At 34.9% G+C, this 23,778-nt stretch overlaps 1 protein-coding gene across 1 annotated transcript in view; it reads left to right on the top strand.

The window, feature by feature from the left end:
* Positions 1–2,781: 2,781 nt before the first annotated feature.
* The window catches only part of LOC145293926 (uncharacterized), a 35,988-nt gene continuing 14,991 nt past the window's right edge, over positions 2,782–23,778 (top strand). The window contains exon 1 of the mRNA XM_080140751.1: positions 2,782–3,744. Within this exon, the coding sequence (XP_079996877.1) occupies positions 3,637–3,744 (108 nt within the window). The 5' untranslated portion in view covers positions 2,782–3,636. The remainder of the gene's footprint in view (positions 3,745–23,778) is intronic.

The following is a 23,778-nucleotide window of genomic DNA, read 5'->3' as shown; positions in this document are numbered from 1 at the left end:
ATATATACATATATATACATATATATATATGTACATATATATATATATATATGTACATATATATACATATATATAGGTATATATATGTATATATATATGTACATATATATAGGTATATATATGTATAAATATAGATATATATATACGTATATATATATGTATAAATATACATATATATATCTATATATATATATATATATATATATATATATATATATATATATATATATATATACAGTGCCCTGCAAAAGTTTACAATACACATTTGAAACTGTCAGTTTTTTGTATTTCTAGCTTCCAAATGGCAATGAAACTTTTTATAAACATAGAAAATGTATTGAAACTAAGATAGGAACAGTGGGAAAAATAAAAAATAACAATTTAACACAACGTACAGAGTAAACTCAATAATTAGCAACGCAAAAGTTTACAACACATATCAAATTCATTAGATTTCTCACTAATTTTATGACGGTTTATCATGGTAAAATGATTAGAAGCTTCTAGAATGCAATAGTGCTGTGAGACCGGATCTCACCCTATAATGGACTCGTCCAGATCCTATATAATCAGCTCCTAAGGTTGGTACGATGGGTTGAGATCTCAACGGATATTGTAACTCGGGGAGCGAGATCTTACTGATACCTGCAACTACTATTCTCTTTATCTTTCTCTATATTTCCTTAATACGCTTGTAAACCACCTACGACGTGTTTTCCCTTGTCGTTCTTGTTGACCCAACTGAGCCCCACAGCAAATAGACATCGAAGTAAGCAATTAGTAAAAGTATTGCGTCATTCTTTATCTAATGAACGTATTGTAAGAAACCACATCATGGGAAAGAATAAACAGATTGGTCAAGAGCTCAGGAAACGAATTGTAAATCTTCATCAAAGTGGATTGGGATATAAAACAATATCCAAACAGTTGATGGTTCCATTGAATTCTGTTGGAACAATAATTCGGCACTGGAAGTCTCACAAATCAATCCTTCCTTTGGTCAGATCAGGTCGTCCTCGAAAAATAACCAAACGTGCTAAAAGGTTATTAACAAGGAAGGTTATGAATTCGCCTAGAATTACTCTTGGAAAGATGCAGAAGGACGTAAAAACCAGTAAAATTAAAGTTAGTAAGGACAGAATCAGTAGAACCCTTCACCTGAAAGACATCTTCTCTAGATCAGCAAGGAAAACTCTCCTTCTTAAACCAAAGCATGTTCGTGCTAGACTTGATTTTGCAATGAGTATGCAAGCAAACCTCTAGAGTTCTCTCATAACGTGCCTTGATCAGATGAGACCAAAATTGACTTGTTTGGCACTCCAAAAACACTGAAAGTTTGGGAAAAAAGGTACTGAATACCAGTAAAAAACAACATTCCAACAGTAAAATTTTGAGGAGGATCTATTATGATCTGGGGTTGTTTTAATGCAGGAGGTTAGAAAAATTGGAAATAATAAAAAAAAAAAAAGTAAAATGAATGGAGCATTTTATAGGAGTATCTTGGAGAAAAACGTTAAAGAAAGTGTGAAGTTGCTCAAATTGAAATCAGACTTGATCTTTCAACAAGCTAACGATCCAAAACACACTGCGAAACTCACACAAAATTGGTTTAATTCAAATAAAGAGAATGTTTTAAAGTGGCCTAGTCAATCTCTCGATCTCAACCCTATAGAGAATTTATGGTGAGAATTGAAATTACGGGTCCATAGAAGAGAATCTTCACATCTTCGAGAATTGGAGAATATTTGTGCGGAAGAATGGAATAAAATAACACAAGACACATGTAAGAAGTTCGTAGGAGATTACTCAAAACGTCTGCATGCTGTAATCAACAATAATGGTTATGCTACAAAATACTAGATACTATTTTCTAAATGTGTTATAAACTTTTATGGTGCTAATTATTGAGTTTTCTTTTCGCGTTGTGTTAAATTGTAATTTTTTATTTTTCCCACTGTTCCTTTCTTAGTTTCAATACATTTTCTATGTTTATAAAAAGTTTCATTACCATTTGGAAGCTACGTAAAAATACAAAGACTGACAGTTTCAAATGTGTATTGTAAACTTTTGCGGAGCACTGTATATATTTACACACACACTCACACACACACACACACACACACACACACACATATATATATAGTAATTTATAAAATATATATGGCGATTAAGCTACACTGAATATTCTATGCATAAGCCTGACGAATCCTACAGTGGATGAAACGCAGAATATTCAGTGTAGCTTAATCGCCATATATATTTTATAAATTACTAACTAGCTCTACCTACGTATTGAGCACTTTTGAAGTAAATACTTAAAGTTTACGCATAAATCTATACTTTCGTATATTAAATTTGTGTGAGTAAATGAAGAAGTTATATATATATATATATATATATATATATATATATATATATATATATATATATATATATATATATATATACTAGCATATTAATGGTAGTGATTATAATATCACCTTTATAGAGGCCATGCTGGCTGCACTTCTCTACGTGACAGAAAAGACAAAGGTATAAAGAAAAAAAGGTTTTTAAAAAACATACAATGGAGAAAGAGAAAGGGGATAAAAGAAAAAGTTGCTGATATGATATATGGGTATGTGTGGTGTGGAGGCTGTGCAAGGTTAGTCGGTGTGAGGGGCGATTGGACAGGTTTTATGTCAACAACAGTCGACAAAATGAGTACTTAATTTTAACAGTGAAACAATAACAGGATTTTTTTTTTTTTTTTTTTTTTGAAGAGTTGCTATTTTTTCTTTTTTATTTTTATTGTTGCATGCTTGATAAGCAGCCGCTAGTTGTAAGCAGTTGTTGAGTCAGGACAGCCAACGTTTGGATTTCGCGTTATATGACAAGCTGATATAAGTAATTGGCTAAAAGAGAAAGAGTGAGTGATAGAAAGAGAAAGAGAAAGAGAAAGATAGAAAGAGAAAAGGATAAGTAGAAAGAGAGAGGAGGTACAAAAAGAAAGGGGTAGAAAGGGAAATAGAAGACCAGAGAGGTAAACACACACACACACACACACACACACACACACACACACACACACATATATATATATATATATATATATATATATATATATATATATATATATTTAAACAAAAAACGGATATTCATAAGATGAGTTCATAAAATCTCTGTGTTTAGTGCTTAGAATATGATTTCGAATTTAAGCTTGACAGACCAAACTCAAGTGTACATTACTGACAGACCGACGAATGGACAGACCTTTTTTATAGAGATGTTCTGACAAATCTACACAAAGAATAGATACAGCTCGACTTATGCAAGCTGGTTCGAATTCAGAAAACGATGAATGACCAACAGGTCAAATAAGACGCAATACATCTAACACACTTAACGAATTATGCTCGAATATTTAATTTCGTGCGAGAATGTGCATGTTAAAGTTAGAGATAGAACAATAAATACGAACACCCCGAAATAGATAGATAGATAGATAGATAGATAGATAGATAGCAGACAGTTCCATAAATTTAGTAATGAAAACCTACAATTCTGTATACTTTTAATGGCAACCGGTTCGCACCAAACCTGACCATCAAAAAATACGATAGAAAATAGCGTAATCTTATAAACTAACGGATAACAATGGAAGATACGAAATGCGACCATGTTTGGTCTTTGGACACTCCGGAATGGATAAACTTTTTTAATAATGATATATTTTTGGATTACAAAGAGTTCGTATCAAGAAAGGTGAGCAGAAGATTACCTTTTTTTATTATTAATATTAAATGCATGTTTATATTTTAACGGTTCTCACATTTGTTTTTAAGTAGAGGTTTGATAGACAAGTCGGTAGAGTAATGGATGCCAACCACAAGACTATTCAGCGTGCGTAGATGCAACGATATTTGAAACCAGAACCTCTATTGTTAGTATCCGTTTCTCTAATAACTGAGCTTTTGAAACTTTTCCTTAAAATGGAAGAAATTATTTTAATAAAAATATTTATTTCTTTGCATGCTGCACTTTTTTTTTTTCATTTAAGCAAACATTGTTAAAAATAATAAACCTCTATTGCGTGACTATACGTTTTATTTTTTGTTTATTTTTTTTTAATTTTTAATGATTTTTTAAGAAAATGTTTTATTTTTAAATTGAAAGAAAATAATTATGTTCCATATGTATAACGAATGCTTATGTTTTTTTTTTTTTTTTTTTTACAATCTTTAGTTGAATATATATTAGAAAAGTGTGACGAGTAAGGTTAGATGTTTAGCTCGGGTTGGACTCTTTGGGTAAGGAAAAGTGAGTTTTCAAAACCAGTTATATATATATATATATATATATATATATATATATATATATATATATATATATATGTATGTATGTATATGTATATATATATATATATATATATATATATATATATATATATATATAAACTTGTAATTCAATGAATTTCAAAAAAACTCTCATTGAAATGAAATGAATTGGTTGAGTTTCATATCAAAGAATTTTTATTATTCTAAGCAAGACAAAGAATGCTGTAGAAAATTAATTTCCTTAACCTATAGGGTTTCGATGTCTACCATCTCATCAGAGGAGAGAAAATATTAGCAAATAGTTATAAGGGTATGCACCCTATTTGCTATATATAAACATATATATATATATATATATATATATATATATATACATATATATATATAAATATATAAATATTAATATATATATATATATTAATATATATATTAATATATATATATATTAAATATATATATATTAAATATATATATATATAAATATATATATATATTAAATATATATATATTAAATATATATATATATTAAATATATATATATATATATATATATATATTTAATATATATATATATTAGTGTTGGGACGATTCATCAGAATCGGAATCTGTAATCGGAAATATCGGAGCTTTTTGAAGTATCGAAATCGGTAATACATATTTATCGATTTTAAACTTCCAGTTAGACTAAAATCTCTAGATCGTCCCCTCACAAGTGTGTTTTTTACGTCTGAGAAAATATATGCACATTTAAGATGTGTTTTTATAGTAATCAGGACAAAATAACACTTTTATAGTTAAATATTTAGAGATTTATAAAGAATCAGAATCGAAGTCGGTAATTGTATCGGAATCGGGAAAAATGTTGGAATCGTCCCATTACTAATATATATATATAAAAAAGGCAAAACACAAAATCGAAAATTTGTCCTTTTCTTCTCATTATACCTAATCTTTACCCCTCTCTTTATCTCTCATACACATGCTCTCTCTCTCTCTCTCTCTCTCTCTCTCTCTCTCTCTCTCTCTTTGTGTATATCTGTATATCTCTCTCATATATCTTTCAGTTACAGTATAGGTTAAAGAGAAAATGTTTACTTGGTGATAACTTCCGGTTTTAAAATCGAAGATTGACAAACGATGTATACAAAAAAGCAGTTTATCATTGTATTTTAGATAGAATTTGTCTTGTTTTTTTTGGGGGGGGATTAATGGGTTATTTTTTACCATTTGTTTTTTTTAACTTATTAAATACATAAGAAAATCAAACTGATTTTTATATTTGGAAAAAAAATTATCACAAATAATCAAATCATATTTTTTATAATTAGAATGTTAATTTTGCAAATAATCACATCAGACTTTTTGGGTGGCATTTTATCTTTTAGGCGATTACGTGTGATTTTACGACCTTGCCACTCGGACTTAGGGCTTGTGGCAAAAGAAATTTAGTTATAACTCTCTTAACGAGATGTTTACAAACTAGCGAAATTAAAAATTCTGCCAAATTTTAAGCGGTATAAAACTATGAACTGGTGATTATTATAAGCACTGCTTTCAGTTTCCGATTTCAAAAGTGGAAGCATTCGCCAAGTAGACTTTTAAACAAATAGCTTTACTAATTGTGGTGTTATTCCCTGTTGTTATCTTTGCTTTTATTTTTTTTTTTATATATAAAATTCGACTATCAATAAAGAAAGAAAGAAAGAAAGAAAGAAAGAAAGAAAGTGGGGGCAACAGTAATAAACCAATATTAAATAAGAAACGGGGTAAAACACAATACAATAAAAAATAAATAAACTCTTAGTGTGTAAAATTAGTCAAAGTAAAAATATATGAATATGATTTTTATATTTTTTTACGTACACAATTAACGCCTAATTCATCGATCATAATACTAGACGTAAAGAGGGAGAATGTGAGCTATATTTAATTTAAGTTCAGGCAAAGTGGGCAACGAATGGTGGAAGCCTTTCACGGAATTGCAGAAGTCTCTGATTTTTTTTATGATTTTTGTAATAGGTAAAGGGTGTTTTTAGAAGCGGCGAACATTAAATTAAAATAAATCGCAGAAAAATATTTTTATAGACAAATATGTAATTTATAGTAAAGATTAATTGTTGCCATTTATAATTAAAATACATTTTCGAGCATATGGCCTGGAAGCTCGTACACATATGGCGTAATCTAAAAGTCCAATTTTCACAAATTCTACGCCTTAAATTCTACTGTATTACGGTAATAACGCGTTAAAAGTTGTCTATTAAGTGGTTTATTGCGTCTGGTTTATCAGCGTATATATTGGAACTTACATAATCTCAAAGAAAATAATCTAATGAGGTTAAATCGCACGAACAAGATGGTCAGTTGACAGGTCCATTTCGTGAAAATTATTCGTTTATCAAATATTTATCTCGGTAAATTGATCGTATCATTTGCAATTTGCAAACGCTGCTTGGGTGTCAGTCTCTTCGTGATGTATTGCCAAATCAAGCTGGACTCAAAATAGCCGATAGTTGCCGAATCTGCAAGAAAATAGATTTACTAATTTAAAGTTCGCCGCCTCTTAAAAAGCGCTCGATATTATACATCAATTAATATATATTCTCCAATTTCCATTTCATTTCTTTTGGAATATTTCAAAATGGTTTTAGTGGGCCTCCGATTTGGAAATTCAAATTTTTCAGATTTGAATTAAATTTGATTTACTAGTGATTCGCTGGGTATCAGTTTCTTCTTAACTGTCCTTAAGCTTAACCCTTAAATTTTAGACTTTTTCTAGAATCAAAATGACGTAATAAACTTTATTCAAAACATAAATAAGGGTTCTATTAAGTTAAGAAAGTTCTTGCAGAATTTTTTATTTTAATTTCAAATGATGTATTTTCAAATAAGTTTTCGTTGTAATACCTTTACTTTAATATCATTTTAAAGCGCGTTTATTCGCTCTATCTAATCGTTTAAATTACAAACGTTTTAAAACAATTATGTCTTCTTTTCGGAACGTTGAATACGAGACGGGAAAAAGCAAATTCACACAATTTTATTTCAATTTAAGCGAGGCAGAAAGAGCTCGCGATATCAACGAAGCGTTTGGCACAGGAATCACTACTAAACGTACAGCACAATGGTGGTTTAAGAAATTTCGTGGCGGCGAGTCTTGAAGATGATGAGCGTACTGGTTTGCCATCAGATGTTGACAACGATCAATTAAAAGCCTTAGTCGTAGCTAATCCACGCATTCGAGAACTTGCTTCTGAATTAAACGTAACGTATACGACGACTTCCAACCATTTAAAATAGATTAGAAAAACGAAAAAAGACTTGATAAATGGGTGTCTTACGAATTGAACGACAACCAAAAGAAACGCCGTTATGAAGTGCCATTTTCCCTTCTTTTACACAACAAGAACGGCCCGTTTTTCGCCCGGGTTGTGACTTACAATGGAAAGTGGGTTCTTTATGACATTCAGCAACGCTCAGCTCAGTGGTTAGACGCCGACAAAGCTCCACGACATTTCCCAAAGCCAGAGTTGCACCAAAAGAAGGTTATGCTTACTGTTTGGTGGTCTGCGACAGGTCTCGTCCATTAGCTTTTTATGCAGGCGAAACCATTATGGTGGATAAGTACTGTCAACAAATGGCCAAAACGCGAAACTTCGACAACAACACCCAGAATTAATAAACAGAAAAGACCTGATCCCCCTCCATGAAAATGGTAAACCAACCCTGCAGAAGTTGAACGAATTGGGCTACGAAATTCTTGCCTTATCCGCCATAATTTCCAAACATTTCACCTACTGACTACCACTTTTTCAAGTATCTCGACAACTTTATGTGTCAGAAATACTTAAAAAACCTAAAGGATATAAAAAAAATAAATAAAAGAAACGCCTTCAGCGACTTCATCGCCATCAGAAAACAAGATTTTTACGTTACTGACATGACTTGTTTTGCGTTGGCAAAAATGTATCCATTCTGATGTTTCTTATTTCGATCAATAATTTTTTTTTTATTTCAGCCTAGATGTATTAATCTGAATTTCAAAGTTAAAAGCTGCAAGAATTTTCTTTACAACTTGATAGTTTTAATAGTACTATATCTTGATTTTATTCTTCGTATTGAGATATGAAAGTGGCGCAAAATTGTTTTGTTCGGGAAATTAATTTTACTCATCTTCGAACTATTAATTGTCTACTATTATATATATATATGTGTGTGTGTGTGTGTGTGTGTGTGTGTGTGTGTGTGTGTGTGTGTGTGTGTGTGTGTGTGTGTGTGTTGGGACAGTTAATCGGAATTGGGAATAAAAAAATACGGAACTTTTGGGTTATTATTTGTTTATTTTTGTTTTAAAACTTAATTTTCTGAGGCTCGTATTAATGATCAAATGAAAAATATTTATTGATTTTAAACTACCAGTAAAACTAAAATCTATATATTACTCCAACAAATGTATTTTTATGTTTGCGAAAATATATGTACATATTATAGGAACTTTTCCTGTAATTCGCCTCCCCCCTCTAAAAAAAACGATTGCATGTTTGCTACATGCAAGGTCTGTCCCATCTCATGTAAGCAAGAAGACATATTAGATAAGTAAAAATGATATTAGGACAAGGCTAGAATCGAACCCTGTAGGCAAGTGTAAAAGAAATGGAATGTTAGAAATTCAGTCCATTGTTACTTCTATTAAAAATAGTTAAATATTGTTTATGTCGGGAAAAAGTCGATTGCCCATTCTTTTAGAAATCTGGATATTAAATATGTCAGTTAAATGAATGCACAATGCGAGTAAAAATATACTGTTTAAAAATAGGTTAGAATTAGAATTGAGGATTCTTTTGTCTGCCAAAAATGTGTTTGGACAAACATATGTAAAGTCACGTGAAAATTACTCATGTTTGAAAACCACACTTCTGACGTCATAAACAAAGGAAATTTCTCAATATAGGAATCTAAGGGTTCGAATTAGACGGCAGGAAAGTCAAGAGTTGATGAGAGAGAGTCAGTTGGAGAGGAGAGCCCCTTAGAAGGGAAGGGAGAAGATTAGACCATGTAAATCAAAGTTTGAATTCCTGATATCACCGACCGGTCGATTGAAGAATAAAGAAACCAACTATGTTTGTAACTGTTTGTCTTGTGTCGTCATTCTTTACAACCAGAAATGTTTCATTATCATCTTATAACGAACTTTGTACAATGTGTCCCTTCCTCTAAGACCTTGCATCATATCTCCCAGACGTATGAATATGAAGTTACCAAGAATCATCTTAGTCTGATATAAATGTCACCCTCAATATTTATCATCACAGTCGTGGTGATGTTCAAAGAACTGTTATAAATGTATTCCCTCATTATCATCGTCATCTGTTCTGAGACCTCGTATAACGAGGCCCCGTTATATGTATCCCCGTTACATGTGTTCCCGTTATATATATCCCCATTATATGTGTCACCATTATATGTGTCCCCAGTATGTGTGTCACCGTTATATGTATCCCCATTATATGTGTCCTTATTATATGTGTCCCCGTTATATGTGTACCCATTATATGTGTCCCAATTATATGAGTTCCCATTATATGAATCCCCATTATATGTGTCCCCGTTATATGTGTGCCCGTTATAGTGTCACCGTTATATGTATCCCCGTTACATGTGTTCCTGTTATATGCGTCCCCGTTATATGTATCCCCATTATATGTGTCCCTGTTATATGTGTCGCCATTATATGTGTTCCCGTTATATGTATCCCCATTATATATGTCCCTGTTATATGTGTACCCGTTATATGTGTACCCGTTATATGAGTTCCCGTTATATGTATCCCCATTATATGTGTCCCTGTTATATGTGTCCCCATTATATGTGTCCTCATTATATGTGTTTCCATTATATGTGTCCCTATTATATATGACCCCGTTATATGCATCCCTATTATGTGTATCCCCATTATATGTGTCCCCATTATGTGTGTTCCCGTTATATGTGTCCCCATTATATGTGTCCTCGTTATCTGTGTCCCCGTTATATGTATCCCCATTATATGTGTCCCCATTATATGTGTCCCCGTTATATGTGTTCCCATTATATGCGGCCCTGTTATATGTGTTCCCATTATATGTGGCCCTATTATATGCATCCCCGTCATGTATATCCCCATTATATGTGTCCTCGTTATCTGTGTCCCCGTTATATGTGTCCCCATTATATGTGTCCCCATTATATGTGTCCCCGTTATATGTGTTCCCATTATATGTGGCCCTGTTATATGTGTTCCCATTATATGTGGCCCTATTATATGCATCCCCGTCATGTATATCCCCATTATATGTGTCCTCGTTATCTGTGTCCCCGTTATCTGTGTCCCCGTTATATGTGTCCCCATTATATGTGTCCCCGTTATATGTGTTCCCATTATATGTGGCCCTGTTATATGCATCCCCGTCATGTGCATCCCCATTATATGTGTCCTCGTTATCTGTGTCCCCGTTATCTGTGTCCCTGTTATATGTGTCCCCATTATATGTGTCCCCGTTATATGTGTTCCCATTATATGTGGCCCTGTTATATGCATCCCCGTCATGTGTATCCCCATTATATGTATCCTCGTTATCTGTCTCCCCGTTATCTGTGTCCCCGTTATATGTGTCCCCATTATATGTGTCCTCATTATATGTGTTCCCATTATATGCGGCCCTGTTATATGTGTTCCCATTATATGTGGCCCTATTATATGCATCCCCGTCATGTATATCCCCATTATATGTGTCCTCGTTATCTGTGTCTCCGTTATCTGTGTCCCCGTTATATGTGTCCCCATTATATGTGTCCTCATTATATGTGTTCCCATTATATGTGTCCCTATTATATATGACCCCGTTATATGCATCCCTATTATGTGTATCCCCATTATATGTGTCCCCATTATGTGTGTTCCCGTTATTTGTGTCCCCATTATATGTGTCCTCGTTATCTGTGTCCCCGTTATATGTATCCCCATTATATGTGTCCCCATTATATGTGTCCCCGTTATATGTGTTCCCATTATATGCGGCCCTGTTATATGTGTTCCCATTATATGTGGCCCTATTATATGCATCCCCGTCATGTATATCCCCATTATATGTGTCCTCGTTATCTGTGTCCCCGTTATCTGTGTCCCCGTTATATGTGTCCCCATTATATGTGTCCCCGTTATATGTGTTCCCATTATATGTGGCCCTGTTATATGCATCCCCGTCATGTGTATCCCCATTATATGTGTCCTCGTTATCTGTGTCCCCGTTATATGTGTCCCCATTATATGTGTCCCCATTATATGTGTCCCCGTTATATGTGTTCCCATTATATGTGGCCCTGTTATATGTGTTCCCATTATATGTGGCCCTATTATATGCATCCCCGTCATGTATATTCCCATTATATGTGTCCTCGTTATCTGTGTCCCCGTAATCTGTGTCCCCGTTATATGTGTCCCCATTATATGTGTCCCCGTTATATGTGTTCCCATTATATGTGGCCCTGTTATATGCATCCCCGTCATGTGTATCCCCATTATATGTATCCTCGTTATCTGTGTCCCCGTTATCTGTGTCCCCGTTATATGTGTCCCCATTATATGTGTCCCCGTTATATGTGTTCCCATTATATGCGGCCCTGTTATATGTGTTCCCATTATATGTGGCCCTATTATATGCATCCCCGTCATGTATATCCCCATTATATGTGTCCTCGTTATCTGTGTCCCCGTTATCTGTGTCCCCGTTATATGTGTCCCCATTATATGTGTCCTCATTATATGTGTTCCCATTATATGTGTCCCTATTATATATGACCCCGTTATATGCATCCCTATTATGTGTATCCCCATTATATGTGTCCCCATTATGTGTGTTCCCGTTATATGTGTCCCCATTATATGTGTCCTCGTTATCTGTGTCCCCGTTATATGTATCCCCATTATATGTGTCCCCATTATATGTGTCCCCGTTATATGTGTTCCCATTATATGCGGCCCTGTTATATGTGTTCCCATTATATGTGGCCCTATTATATGAATCCCCGTCATGTATATCCCCATTATATGTGTCCTCGTTATCTGTGTCCCCGTTATCTGTGTCCCCGTTATATGTGTCCCCATTATATGTGTCCCCGTTATATGTGTTCCCATTATATGTGGCCCTGTTATATGCATCCCCGTCATGTGTATCCCCATTATATGTGTCCTCGTTATCTGTGTCCCCGTTATATGTGTCCCCATTATATGTGTCCCCATTATATGTGTCCCCGTTATATGTGTTCCCATTATATGTGGCCCTGTTATATGTGTTCCCATTATATGTGGCCCTATTATATGCATCCCCGTCATGTATATTCCCATTATATGTGTCCTCGTTATCTGTGTCCCCGTTATCTGTGTCCCCGTTATATGTGTCCCCATTATATGTGTCCCCGTTATATGTGTTCCCATTATATGTGGCCCTGTTATATGCATCCCCGTCATGTGCATCCCCATTATATGTGTCCTCGTTATCTGTGTCCCCGTTATATGTGTCCCCATTATATGTGTCCCCATTATATGTGTCCCCGTTATATGTGTTCCCATTATATGCGGCCCTGTTATATGTGTTCCCATTATATGTGGCCCTATTATATGCATCCCCGTCATGTATATCCCCATTATATGTGTCCTCGTTATCTGTGTCCCCGTTATCTGTGTCCCCGTTATATGTGTCCCCATTATATGTGTCCCCGTTATATGTGTTCCCATTATATGTGGCCCTGTTATATGCATCCCCGTCATGTGTATCCCCATTATATGTGTCCTCGTTATCTGTGTCCCCGTTATATGTGTCCCCATTATATGTGTCCCCATTATATGTGTCCCCGTTATATGTGTTCCCATTATATGTGGCCCTGTTATATGTGTTCCCATTATATGTGGCCCTATTATATGCATCCCCGTCATGTATATTCCCATTATATGTGTCCTCGTTATCTGTGTCCCCGTTATCTGTGTCCCCGTTATATGTGTCCCCATTATATGTGTCCCCGTTATATGTGTTCCCATTATATGTGGCCCTGTTATATGCATCCCCGTCATGTGTATCCCCATTATATGTATCCTCGTTATCTGTGTCCCCGTTATCTGTGTCCCCGTTATATGTGTCCCCATTATATGTGTCCCCGTTATATGTGTTCCCATTATATGCGGCCCTGTTATATGTGTTCCCATTATATGTGGCCCTATTATATGCATCCCCGTCATGTATATCCCCATTATATGTGTCCTCGTTATCTGTGTCCCCGTTATCTGTGTCCCCGTTATATGTGTCCCCATTATATGTGTCCTCATTATATGTGTTCCCATTATATGTGTCCCTATTATATATGACCCCGTTATATGCATCCCTATTATGTGTATCCCCATTATATGTGTCCCCATTATGTGTGTTCCCGTTATATGTGTCCCCATTATATGTGTCCTCGTTATCTGTGTCCCCGTTATATGTATCCCCATTATATGTGTCCCCATTATATGTGTCCCCGTTATATGTGTTCCCATTATATGCGGCCCTGTTATATGTGTTCCCATTATATGTGGCCCTATTATATGAATCCCCGTCATGTATATCCCCATTATATGTGTCCTCGTTATCTGTGTCCCCGTTATCTGTGTCCCCGTTATATGTGTCCCCATTATATGTGTCCCCGTTATATGTGTTCCCATTATATGTGGCCCTGTTATATGCATCCCCGTCATGTGTATCCCCATTATATGTGTCCTCGTTATCTGTGTCCCCGTTATATGTGTCCCCATTATATGTGTCCCCATTATATGTGTCCCCGTTATATGTGTTCCCATTATATGTGGCCCTGTTATATGTGTTCCCATTATATGTGGCCCTATTATATGCATCCCCGTCATGTATATTCCCATTATATGTGTCCTCGTTATCTGTGTCCCCGTTATCTGTGTCCCCGTTATATGTGTCCCCATTATATGTGTCCCCGTTATATGTGTTCCCATTATATGTGGCCCTGTTATATGCATCCCCGTCATGTGCATCCCCATTATATGTGTCCTCGTTATCTGTGTCCCCGTTATCTGTGTTCCCGTTATATGTGTCCCCATTATATGTGTCCCCGTTATATGTGTTCCCATTATATGTGGCCCTGTTATATGCATCCCCGCCATGTGTATCCCCATTATATGTATCCTCGTTATCTGTGTCCCCGTTATCTGTGTCCCCGTTATATGTGTCCCCATTATATGTGTCCCCGTTATATGTGTTCCCATTATATGTGGCCCTGTTATATGTGTTCCCATTATATGTGGCCCTATTATATGCATCCCCGTCATGTATATCCCCATTATATGTGTCCTCGTTATCTGTGTCCCCGTTATCTGTGTCCCCGTTATATGTGTCCCCATTATATGTGTCCCCGTTATATGTGTTCCCATTATATGTGGCCCTGTTATATGCATCCCCGTCATGTGTATCCCCATTATATGTGTCCTCGTTATCTGTGTCCCCGTTATCTGTGTCCCCGTTATATGTGTCCCCATTATATGTGCCCCCGTTATATGTGTTCCCATTATATGTGGCCCTGTTATATGCATCCCTGTTATGTGTATCCCCATTATATGTGTCCCCATTATGTGTGTTCCCGTTATATGTACCCCCATTATATGTGTCCACCTTATCTGTGTCCCCATTATTTGTGCCCCATTATATGTGTCCCTAATATGTAAACTATGCAACATGTTTAGAAAATTAAAAAGAATCGGTATTGGTAATTGTATCGAAATTGGGGATTTTAAACAGAATCGGTACTTGTATCGGAATCCAGAAAAATATTGGAATCGTCGCGAAACTCCGGTGTTTATAAAATAGTTTTCAATGACAAGTAGAGCTATATGATTTTTATTTATACAAACATTATTGTCAGCATATGTGCGTACATATTGCGACTGTAATTTCTTTCGAAAATCAACTTTATCAGTCCACTGGTCACAACGTAGTTGACCTGCTTATGCTGAATTTTTGAAACTGAAACATGCATGCATATATGTAGCTAATAATGTTTGTATAAGTAATTATACTACGATACACAAATAACTGAATTTGTAATGTTTTTTTTTAATCACGTAATTACATCCTTTTGATTTGCGTACAAACAAATTCACAAAATAACTTCTTTAATATTCAAATAAATACACGCAATGTTTCGGAATATTTCAGATAAGAATCGATAATTCGTTGTAGTTGAATTATTCTTCGACAAGGACTCTTTGCGCAGCGGATACCTGAGCTAAGTCGTAATCAGTTATCAGAGACAGTATTCCTGAAAGCAAAGGTTCGGTCCTGGGTATGGGTAATATACTAAGAATGCAATTACGAATTACTTCAAAACTTCTACCCCATCATAACGAAAGCATCAGCAAGTTATTTCTGTGGATTAAATAAAAGGTTCCGTTCGAAATCTCATACAGATTTCCGGGTTCGACATAAAGATTCCCGAGTTCAACAAGACGCATATGAAAGAAAGACGGAGGTTACATCGGCCGAAACGTTGTGAGATTAACGTCCCAGATTAAAACAGTAGTCTGCATGATACAAATAAATACACCTTTTTCTTCTTCTTCTTCTTCTTCTTCTTCTTCTTCTTCTTCTTCTTCTTCTAAAGCGGGAAATTACCGCATACGTATTTATATTGTTTTAGTGTGGGATGAAATATTGAACTGATTGACCCCAGAACGGAATATAAGTTGGGGAATGGAGATAAATAAACGGGTGTACGAACCACGGGTATGGATTGCTGAATAATAGTTATAAGCAACGGATGTCATAAATGACAGCTTGTTATTATATTGCACATAAATGTTTAAACATCCAGTTGTCACCGCCACGGAATTTTATATTAAAATATCATCTGGTATTTTGACAGGTTGTCAGCGGGGTACAGATTAATCATACTGATTTGGCCATATAACGTAGGTTAGGGTTCAGTGCAGCTCTTTGCGTCTATTTACGATGGTCCCAGGTGTGACAAAGCTGTTAAGGATTTGTGATCGATTCGATTACTACTGACGTACGTGCAAGTGTCAACACAAGTCGCATTCAATACTAGAGACTAAATAGCGATTTAATACGTTTTCCCCTCACTATATATAGAGTGTCGCCAAAAAGAAAGTCCGCACTTGTCATTTTTTTTCAAAAACCGCAAATTTAAACTAATTTCAATGTATCTGTTTAAACAACCTATGCCTATAAATTTAATGTAACTGTTTAAACAACTTATACCTCATGTGATTCGCCTTTTATTCCTCTATAATTTTACTTGCTCATATTTGACTTTTAATTGAAGTATCCTAGTGTTCACGTAAATTTACAAAAAAATAACTTCAAATCGAGAAGGCAAAAAGAAACTCTGCACAATGGAAAATTGTTATTTAAATGTAACTTTAGAACATTAATGCAACACAAATACAACGGGAACACTATGAACTAGTTAATATTTAGTAGCATAGCCCTTCTGCAATTTGATAGCCTCCAATCTTTTTGGCATTCTTTGAATTAATCTGCGGCAATACTCCGGTGAAATGACATCCCATTTCTCTTTAATTTTTGTCCAAAGTTCTTCCAAATTTGAAATTTTATCATTGCGTAGATGTTGCTTGATGTTTTCGATAGGATTGAGGTTTGGAGATTATGCAGGTCAATCCAAACACGGAATATCATGCTCTTCCAGGAACCTCCCGACATTGCCAGCTATTTGAATAGGAACATTATCCTACATGAAAATGGGATTATCATCCAAATTCCGACCAAAATAGGGTAGTAAATGTTCAGTCAACATATTAATGTACTTCGTCGAATTAATTCGACCTTGCAAGCGAACTATAGGCCCTGGACTATTGACACTAATAATGCCCCACAAAACTGAACTTTCACCACCTTACAGTATTGAAACTACACCTAGAAATAAATTCTTCGTCCTTCCTTCGACGGCCATACTGCCTACCATCACTGCCTAGCCTATTAACTTGCTTTCGTCGCTAAAAATCACTTTCGACTAATATAAAGAGTCATGATATTCATTGCATCTGACAATATGAGGAGTCATTATTCAAGATGGCTACTTGAAAAAAGCTAGTAAGTTCCGCAGTCATAATTCAAGATGGCTACCATAAAAGAAACTAATTAGATTCGCAGTCATAATTCAAGACAGCTAGCAGAATAGAAGTTAGTTAGATCCCTACAGCCATAATTCAAGATGGCTACTACATTCTGCGAATTGACTCTGATAGAATTGATCTAATAGAAATAGTTTCTTTGCCAAAATAAAATTTCAATTTTGACTAAGTAAAATCAACTTTGAGCAAAAGTTTGCGTTTTTAAGAATGAGGAAAAGAGATCACGTCGTGATAGAAAATCAGATTGAAGTATCTAGTTTGCAGGAAATGAAACTATCAATGAAAATCCGGCAAATTAATTTCATGTATTATAAAGTCTGAAAATATGATAAAATAATTTGATATATTAAATAAAATAATTTGATATATTGAATAAAATAATTTGATATATTAAATAAAATAATTTGATATATTGAATAAAATAATTTTATATATTAAATATATTTATGTGGATCAATATATATATATATATATATATATATATATATATATATATATATATATATATATATATATATATATATATATATATATATATGGAAATCGTTCGAGACATAGGATGAAGCCACTTGATGTAAGGAGCTAATAAGAACAAAAGCTAACAGAGATAATGGAGAGCACATACACAACCTAATATTCCCAAATGTTCACCCATTTAGTACTGACGAGAATCAACGTTGCTTAACTTTGATGATCTAACAGGAACTGGTGTGTTAACGTGATTATACCGTATTACTAAACTTTCCTGCCTTAACAGAGTGCTAAACTGTCTACGGAATTTAAAGGTCGAACACTATTTCGCCTCCCTACTTCCTATTTCTCACAGAAGAGACGTTGCGAAACAGGCTCTGCTCTATCGTTACTTTTATGGCAGGCACTCGGCTGAGCTCCAATCTATGGTGTCTCCCTATAAAACGTTCCCAACAAATAATCGCCTGGCTGCAAGAGCCGCCAACAATTTCCCTCACACCATATCAGTGCCTAGAATTAAAGGAGAATTCATGGACAGATTTTCTTTCCCAGAACTGTTTGTCTGTGGAATGCAATACCGTGTGCCTGCTTCCCGATTAACTATGACATGGTCGTCTTTAAATCTAAAGTGAATAAATTCCTATTGAGCCGTCCTCTAAAATAATGTATGTTCTAAGTTTCACCATAACTGATCATGTTGTCTCAGCAGCTACTCAACTTTTAATCCTTATCCAAGAGTAGTCTCCAGGCCTTGATAAGAGGTGACCCCCCCCCCAAATAATTAAAAAAAAATGTTTTGATATTACAAAAAGTCATGTACTAAAACAATTTTTCAGAAGTCTAATATATAAACGGCTATTTGTTTGTCTGTCTGTCTGTCTGTTTGTCTCCATATTTTCAAAGTCTATCTCCTCCGAAACTAAAAGTCGCAAAGCGGCGCTAGGGGTCTCAAATGATTGGATTTTTTTTACCGACCGTTTTATTATGGGTCTTTAGCTGGTTAAAATAGTTTGTAAGGGGTCAAAAATGGGTCAAAATTAAAAAAAAAAATCGTTATACATTTTGTACATTTAATTTAGTTTATTTATAATCAGTTCATATGTGTGTCACGTTGGTGCAGTGGTAACATCACCAGCTTTGAATGCTAGTTTCGATTCTAACTGATGGCACCCAAATACTTTTTTTTACTTTTGAAATCACGACGCTATGATCATAATTACGAAATCTGGACAACTTAAAATATTTTACGCCTGGGCAAAGCCGGACGCCACCCCCCTCATACTCTGCTAGTTTTAATATATGTTCTTATGGTTGATGTTATGGTTAAGGATTATTTCAACCCACTGCAAGTATTTGTAAAGACGATTTCTCGTCTTGTAAAAGCTGTTTTTATTTCTGACTAGTAGGTCGCCGGGCGTTGCCTGATCGTAAAATACGCCTAAATATCATATTACGATTCATACAGAAACTGAGATATGTGCATGCGAGTATTATGGTTGTTTTTTGTTTTTTTTTTTTCTAAACGGTTTACTTCTTGTTAAGTTAAAAAATAATACTCCTGCTGAGATCAAAACCAAAACCTAAACACAGTGAGTCAAGTACGATAACCATTAGGCTAGCTTAACACGATCTTTAAAATGTGTTTTCAAATCTACTTATTTTCAACATAAGAAAACTGTCACTTGAACGATCCACGCATGTGCAGTCGTAAAACAGTTGACAGATAAAAATCCGATCACCCTCACATACGAATTTTTCAATTTTGACCTCTCAGCAGCTCTATTTTTCCGGATGAAAACCAATTAAAAGTGTTCCACATATCTGAATACCCTATATACCAAATATCAAGTCTGTAGATCAAAATTTCGTTGAGTATATAGGTTGAGAAGTGTCCTCACTCACACACACACACACACACACACACACACACACACACACACACATATATATATATATATATATATATATATATATATATAGTCGTGTCAGTAGTTATCTCAATTAGTTGTGAGGTCTCAGTGTTGTAGTAGTAATTATTCATAGCTTTAAAAATCTCTTTCTTCTTCTTTTTTATTCGACTTCTTCTTCTTCTTCATTTACTTTATAACAAGCATTGTATGTCTGTCACCCTCGTTGATTCTTGTAACAGCAGCAATAATAGTTACTAATGAAAAACGCGCACGTTTATTTTAGGTTTTAACATTTTTCTTTCAATTATACATTATCTTTAGAGTCATGCCGCGTACATGGAGTAATGTCGCCACATCTTATCTGATGCACCAAGCACTTGTCTCTTCCTCTTCGGCAGAAAGAAAAAATAGGTGCCACACTGATATGTCGTGTATAACGCTAAGTAAGCATTCAACAACTAACCTGTTTTAGTTGGTGTTAGTTAATAAATATCATACTTCATATTATACTTAATTTGCACATCACTACACACACTGTCTACCAAGCTCCTACTTCTGTCCTATCCCCGTCATGTTGCATACCTGTGCTTGTTGTCCAAGTGCTTTCATGGAATGTGCTCCGATAAACCTACTGCACTTGTACACCTTTAGCATAATACTTCTGATAAACACGACCAGCAGTAATACCTAACCCCTTCACCATAGAGGTTCTCAAATGAAGGAAAACCTTCTACTATACTTCGATATATTCTTTCCTAACAGCTTACCTTTGGAATTCCTTCCCTGGTTCCTGGTTCCATGATTGTACCAACTTGCAGGAATTTAAATGTATTGTGAACAAACATCTCGCTGCACAACTCCCTACATAGGATTCCCTTCCATAAATCTGGCCCCTTAACTCACAGTAACTCCTCATGTCTGGGTGATAATTTGTTTTGTTTGGAGTGAGCGAAAATAAAAAAAATTAAAACAAATCTAGTTATTGCTTTCGATTGTAAGAAATTCTGCAGAAATAAGCAGGCTCTTTATTGGACAGTTTGTCTGCTCACCACGAATTTTGTTTGACCCAATCAGATTGCATGTTACTACTAACTACCGAGGGTGTTCTTGGCACCAAAATTATCCTTTCAGATCACCAGAATTCAACAAGACGCAGGATTGAATGGACCTCGAATTTTTGAAGCAGCGAAATTACTTTGTTACTTTGAGACGTTTGGGCGAATTATTATATTATTATTACTTTGGGTGAATTATTATATTATTATTACTTTGGGCGAATTATTATATTATTATTACTTTGGGCGAATTATTATATTATTATTACTTTGGGCGAATTATTATATTATTATTACTTTGGGCGAATTATTATATTATTATTACTTTGGGCGAATTATTATATTCTTGCGCGCTTTGTGCTGTGTGAACCTATTGACTTTCTTCATTACAAATTAATATCTGTCAAAGATGAAATTAAGGTCTACTGTTTGACCTGTCTTGTCCGCCATTGGACTGAATCTACAAAGGACTCCACGAAGCTACCAGACTTGCCGTATCCATCTTGGAAGATACCTCAACTTCGTCAGCGGAAGTTTTCTACCCAGCTTTTATCAAAGACAAACTATTATCCCTTGGGGACGTTACCAACCCATAGTGGCAGATAGCTGAAGATGACGTTTCTTTTGCAATATGGATCTTTTTGCTTTAATAAAATTTATGGTGAAGTTTAAAAGGAGAGCCTGTTGTAATTCTGTTTGGTTTTCTTCCATTCTGCCAAGGGCAAAAGCTATGTGAGGATTTTCTCACACGATTTTAAGTTTTCATTCAGTGTAGTTTTATTCTTCGTCTTCATGTATGAGATCTGTATCAGGACATCGATGATCATGGTTCATCGTTCCTTTCTACATTCGAACCGTTTTATCATGATGTCCTCTATCGGTACTCATATCACTAATAGAAAAAAAGATGACAAATCCCCTTATTACAAATCTCCTAAATAAAATAAACACTATAACAAAGAAAAAATACATAATATTCTGTTGGATTCCAAGCCACATGAGCATCTACATGAATGAAAAAGCGGATAAAGGAGCAAAAAAGTCACTTCAACAAAACCATGCAATGGGAAAAATCCCTTATACAGACATCAAACCCAAAATAAATATAGATATTAAAAGAAAATGGCAAGAACGTTGGAATTCATGCACAGAGAATAAACTATTCAAAGTAACACTAAACATCAGAATAAGAGACGCAAATAAAATGTCAAGAAAAGAAGAGTTTAGTAATGACTAGACAACGAATAGATCACACTCCTGCCACTCACTCACATCTACTAAAAGGGGAAGAGATGCCTATTTGCATAACGTGTTAGGAGCACTACACAGTACATCATAAACTGACGGGCTGTGTGGACTTTAAAGAAGCCCGAATGAAGTATTACCAGGAGAACAGTCTAAGGGGGATATTTAACAAAATTAACCCAGAAAAAAATTCTTTAATTCCAGAAAAAGATTAAAATATACAACAACATATAATAAAAGATTCCACAAGAAAGACCAAAACAACTAACCAACATCTAACACATTACAATTAATGTTTCGGCATTAAATAACCCAAAAGTGGTTGACATGCCGTAAACCAAAACAAAACAAGCAATCACTGTTACAATATTTTTGCAGTATAATGGGGTATGATCCCGCGCAGTCGGGAGATTCTATTTATAAACGATGCTGCTAGGAACTGATGAATCAAATTAATTCACGTTCTGCTACCAACCAATCAGAAAACAGAATTGCTCAATAAGTATTAAACCTTTCTGTAGCAATTTCGTATATGTTTTCTTCGTGTCAACACGGGATGAATCTTTTGCTCTGTGGATTTTAACTCGAGAACTGTCTACTGCAAACAAGTCAACTCCCAGGACTTGTGTAGAACAACAAACCATCAGAAACTGTTTTGTGTACTGTCAACCAGTCACCTCCCAGGACTTGTGTAGAACAATGAACCATCGGAAACTGTTCTGAAACTAAACATGGATTACACTTCATGATGTTATTTACAGTAAAGTACCTATTGTAGGTTGCCATTACTTATTACCTATTGGAGGTTGCCATTACTTATTACCTATTGGAGGTTGCCATTACTTATTACCTATTGGAGGTTGCCATTACTTATTACCTATTGGAGGTTGCCATTACTTATTACCTATTGTAGGTTGCCATTACTTATTACCTATTGTAGGTTGCCATTACTTATTACCTATTGGAGGTTGCCATTACTTATTACCTATTGGAGGTTGCCATTACTTATTACCTATTGGAGGTTGCCATTACTTATTACCTATTGGAGGTTGCCATTACTTATTACCTATTGGAGGTTGCCATTACTTATTACCTATTGGAGGTTGCCATTACTTATTACCTATTGTAGGTTGCCATTACTTATTACCTATTGGAGGTTGCCATTACTTATTACCTATTGTAGGTTGCCATTACTTATTACCTATTGGAGGTTGCCATTACTTATTACCTATTGGAGGTTGCCATTACTTATTACCTATTGGAGGTTGCCATTACTTATTACCTATTGTAGGTTGCCATTACTTATTACCTATTGGAGGTTGCCATTACTTATTACCTATTGTAGGTTGCCATTACTTATTACCTATTGGAGGTTGCCATTACTTATTACCTATTGGAGGTTGCCATTACTTATTACCTATTGGAGGTTGCCATTACTTATTACCTATTGGAGGTTGCCATTACTTATTACCTATTGGAGGTTGCCATTACTTATTAACTATTGGAGGTTGCCATTACTTATTACCTATTGGAGGTTGCCATTACTTATTACCTATTGGAGGTTGCCATTACTTATT

This window comes from Euprymna scolopes, chromosome 15, assembly GCF_053919585.1.
Source record: "Euprymna scolopes isolate OS-2025 chromosome 15, ASM5391958v1, whole genome shotgun sequence".
Classification (NCBI taxonomy): Eukaryota; Metazoa; Mollusca; class Cephalopoda; order Sepiida; family Sepiolidae; genus Euprymna; species Euprymna scolopes.
The sequence above is the reverse complement of the archived record's forward strand: the minus strand, read 5'-3'. Positions and strand labels throughout refer to the sequence as shown.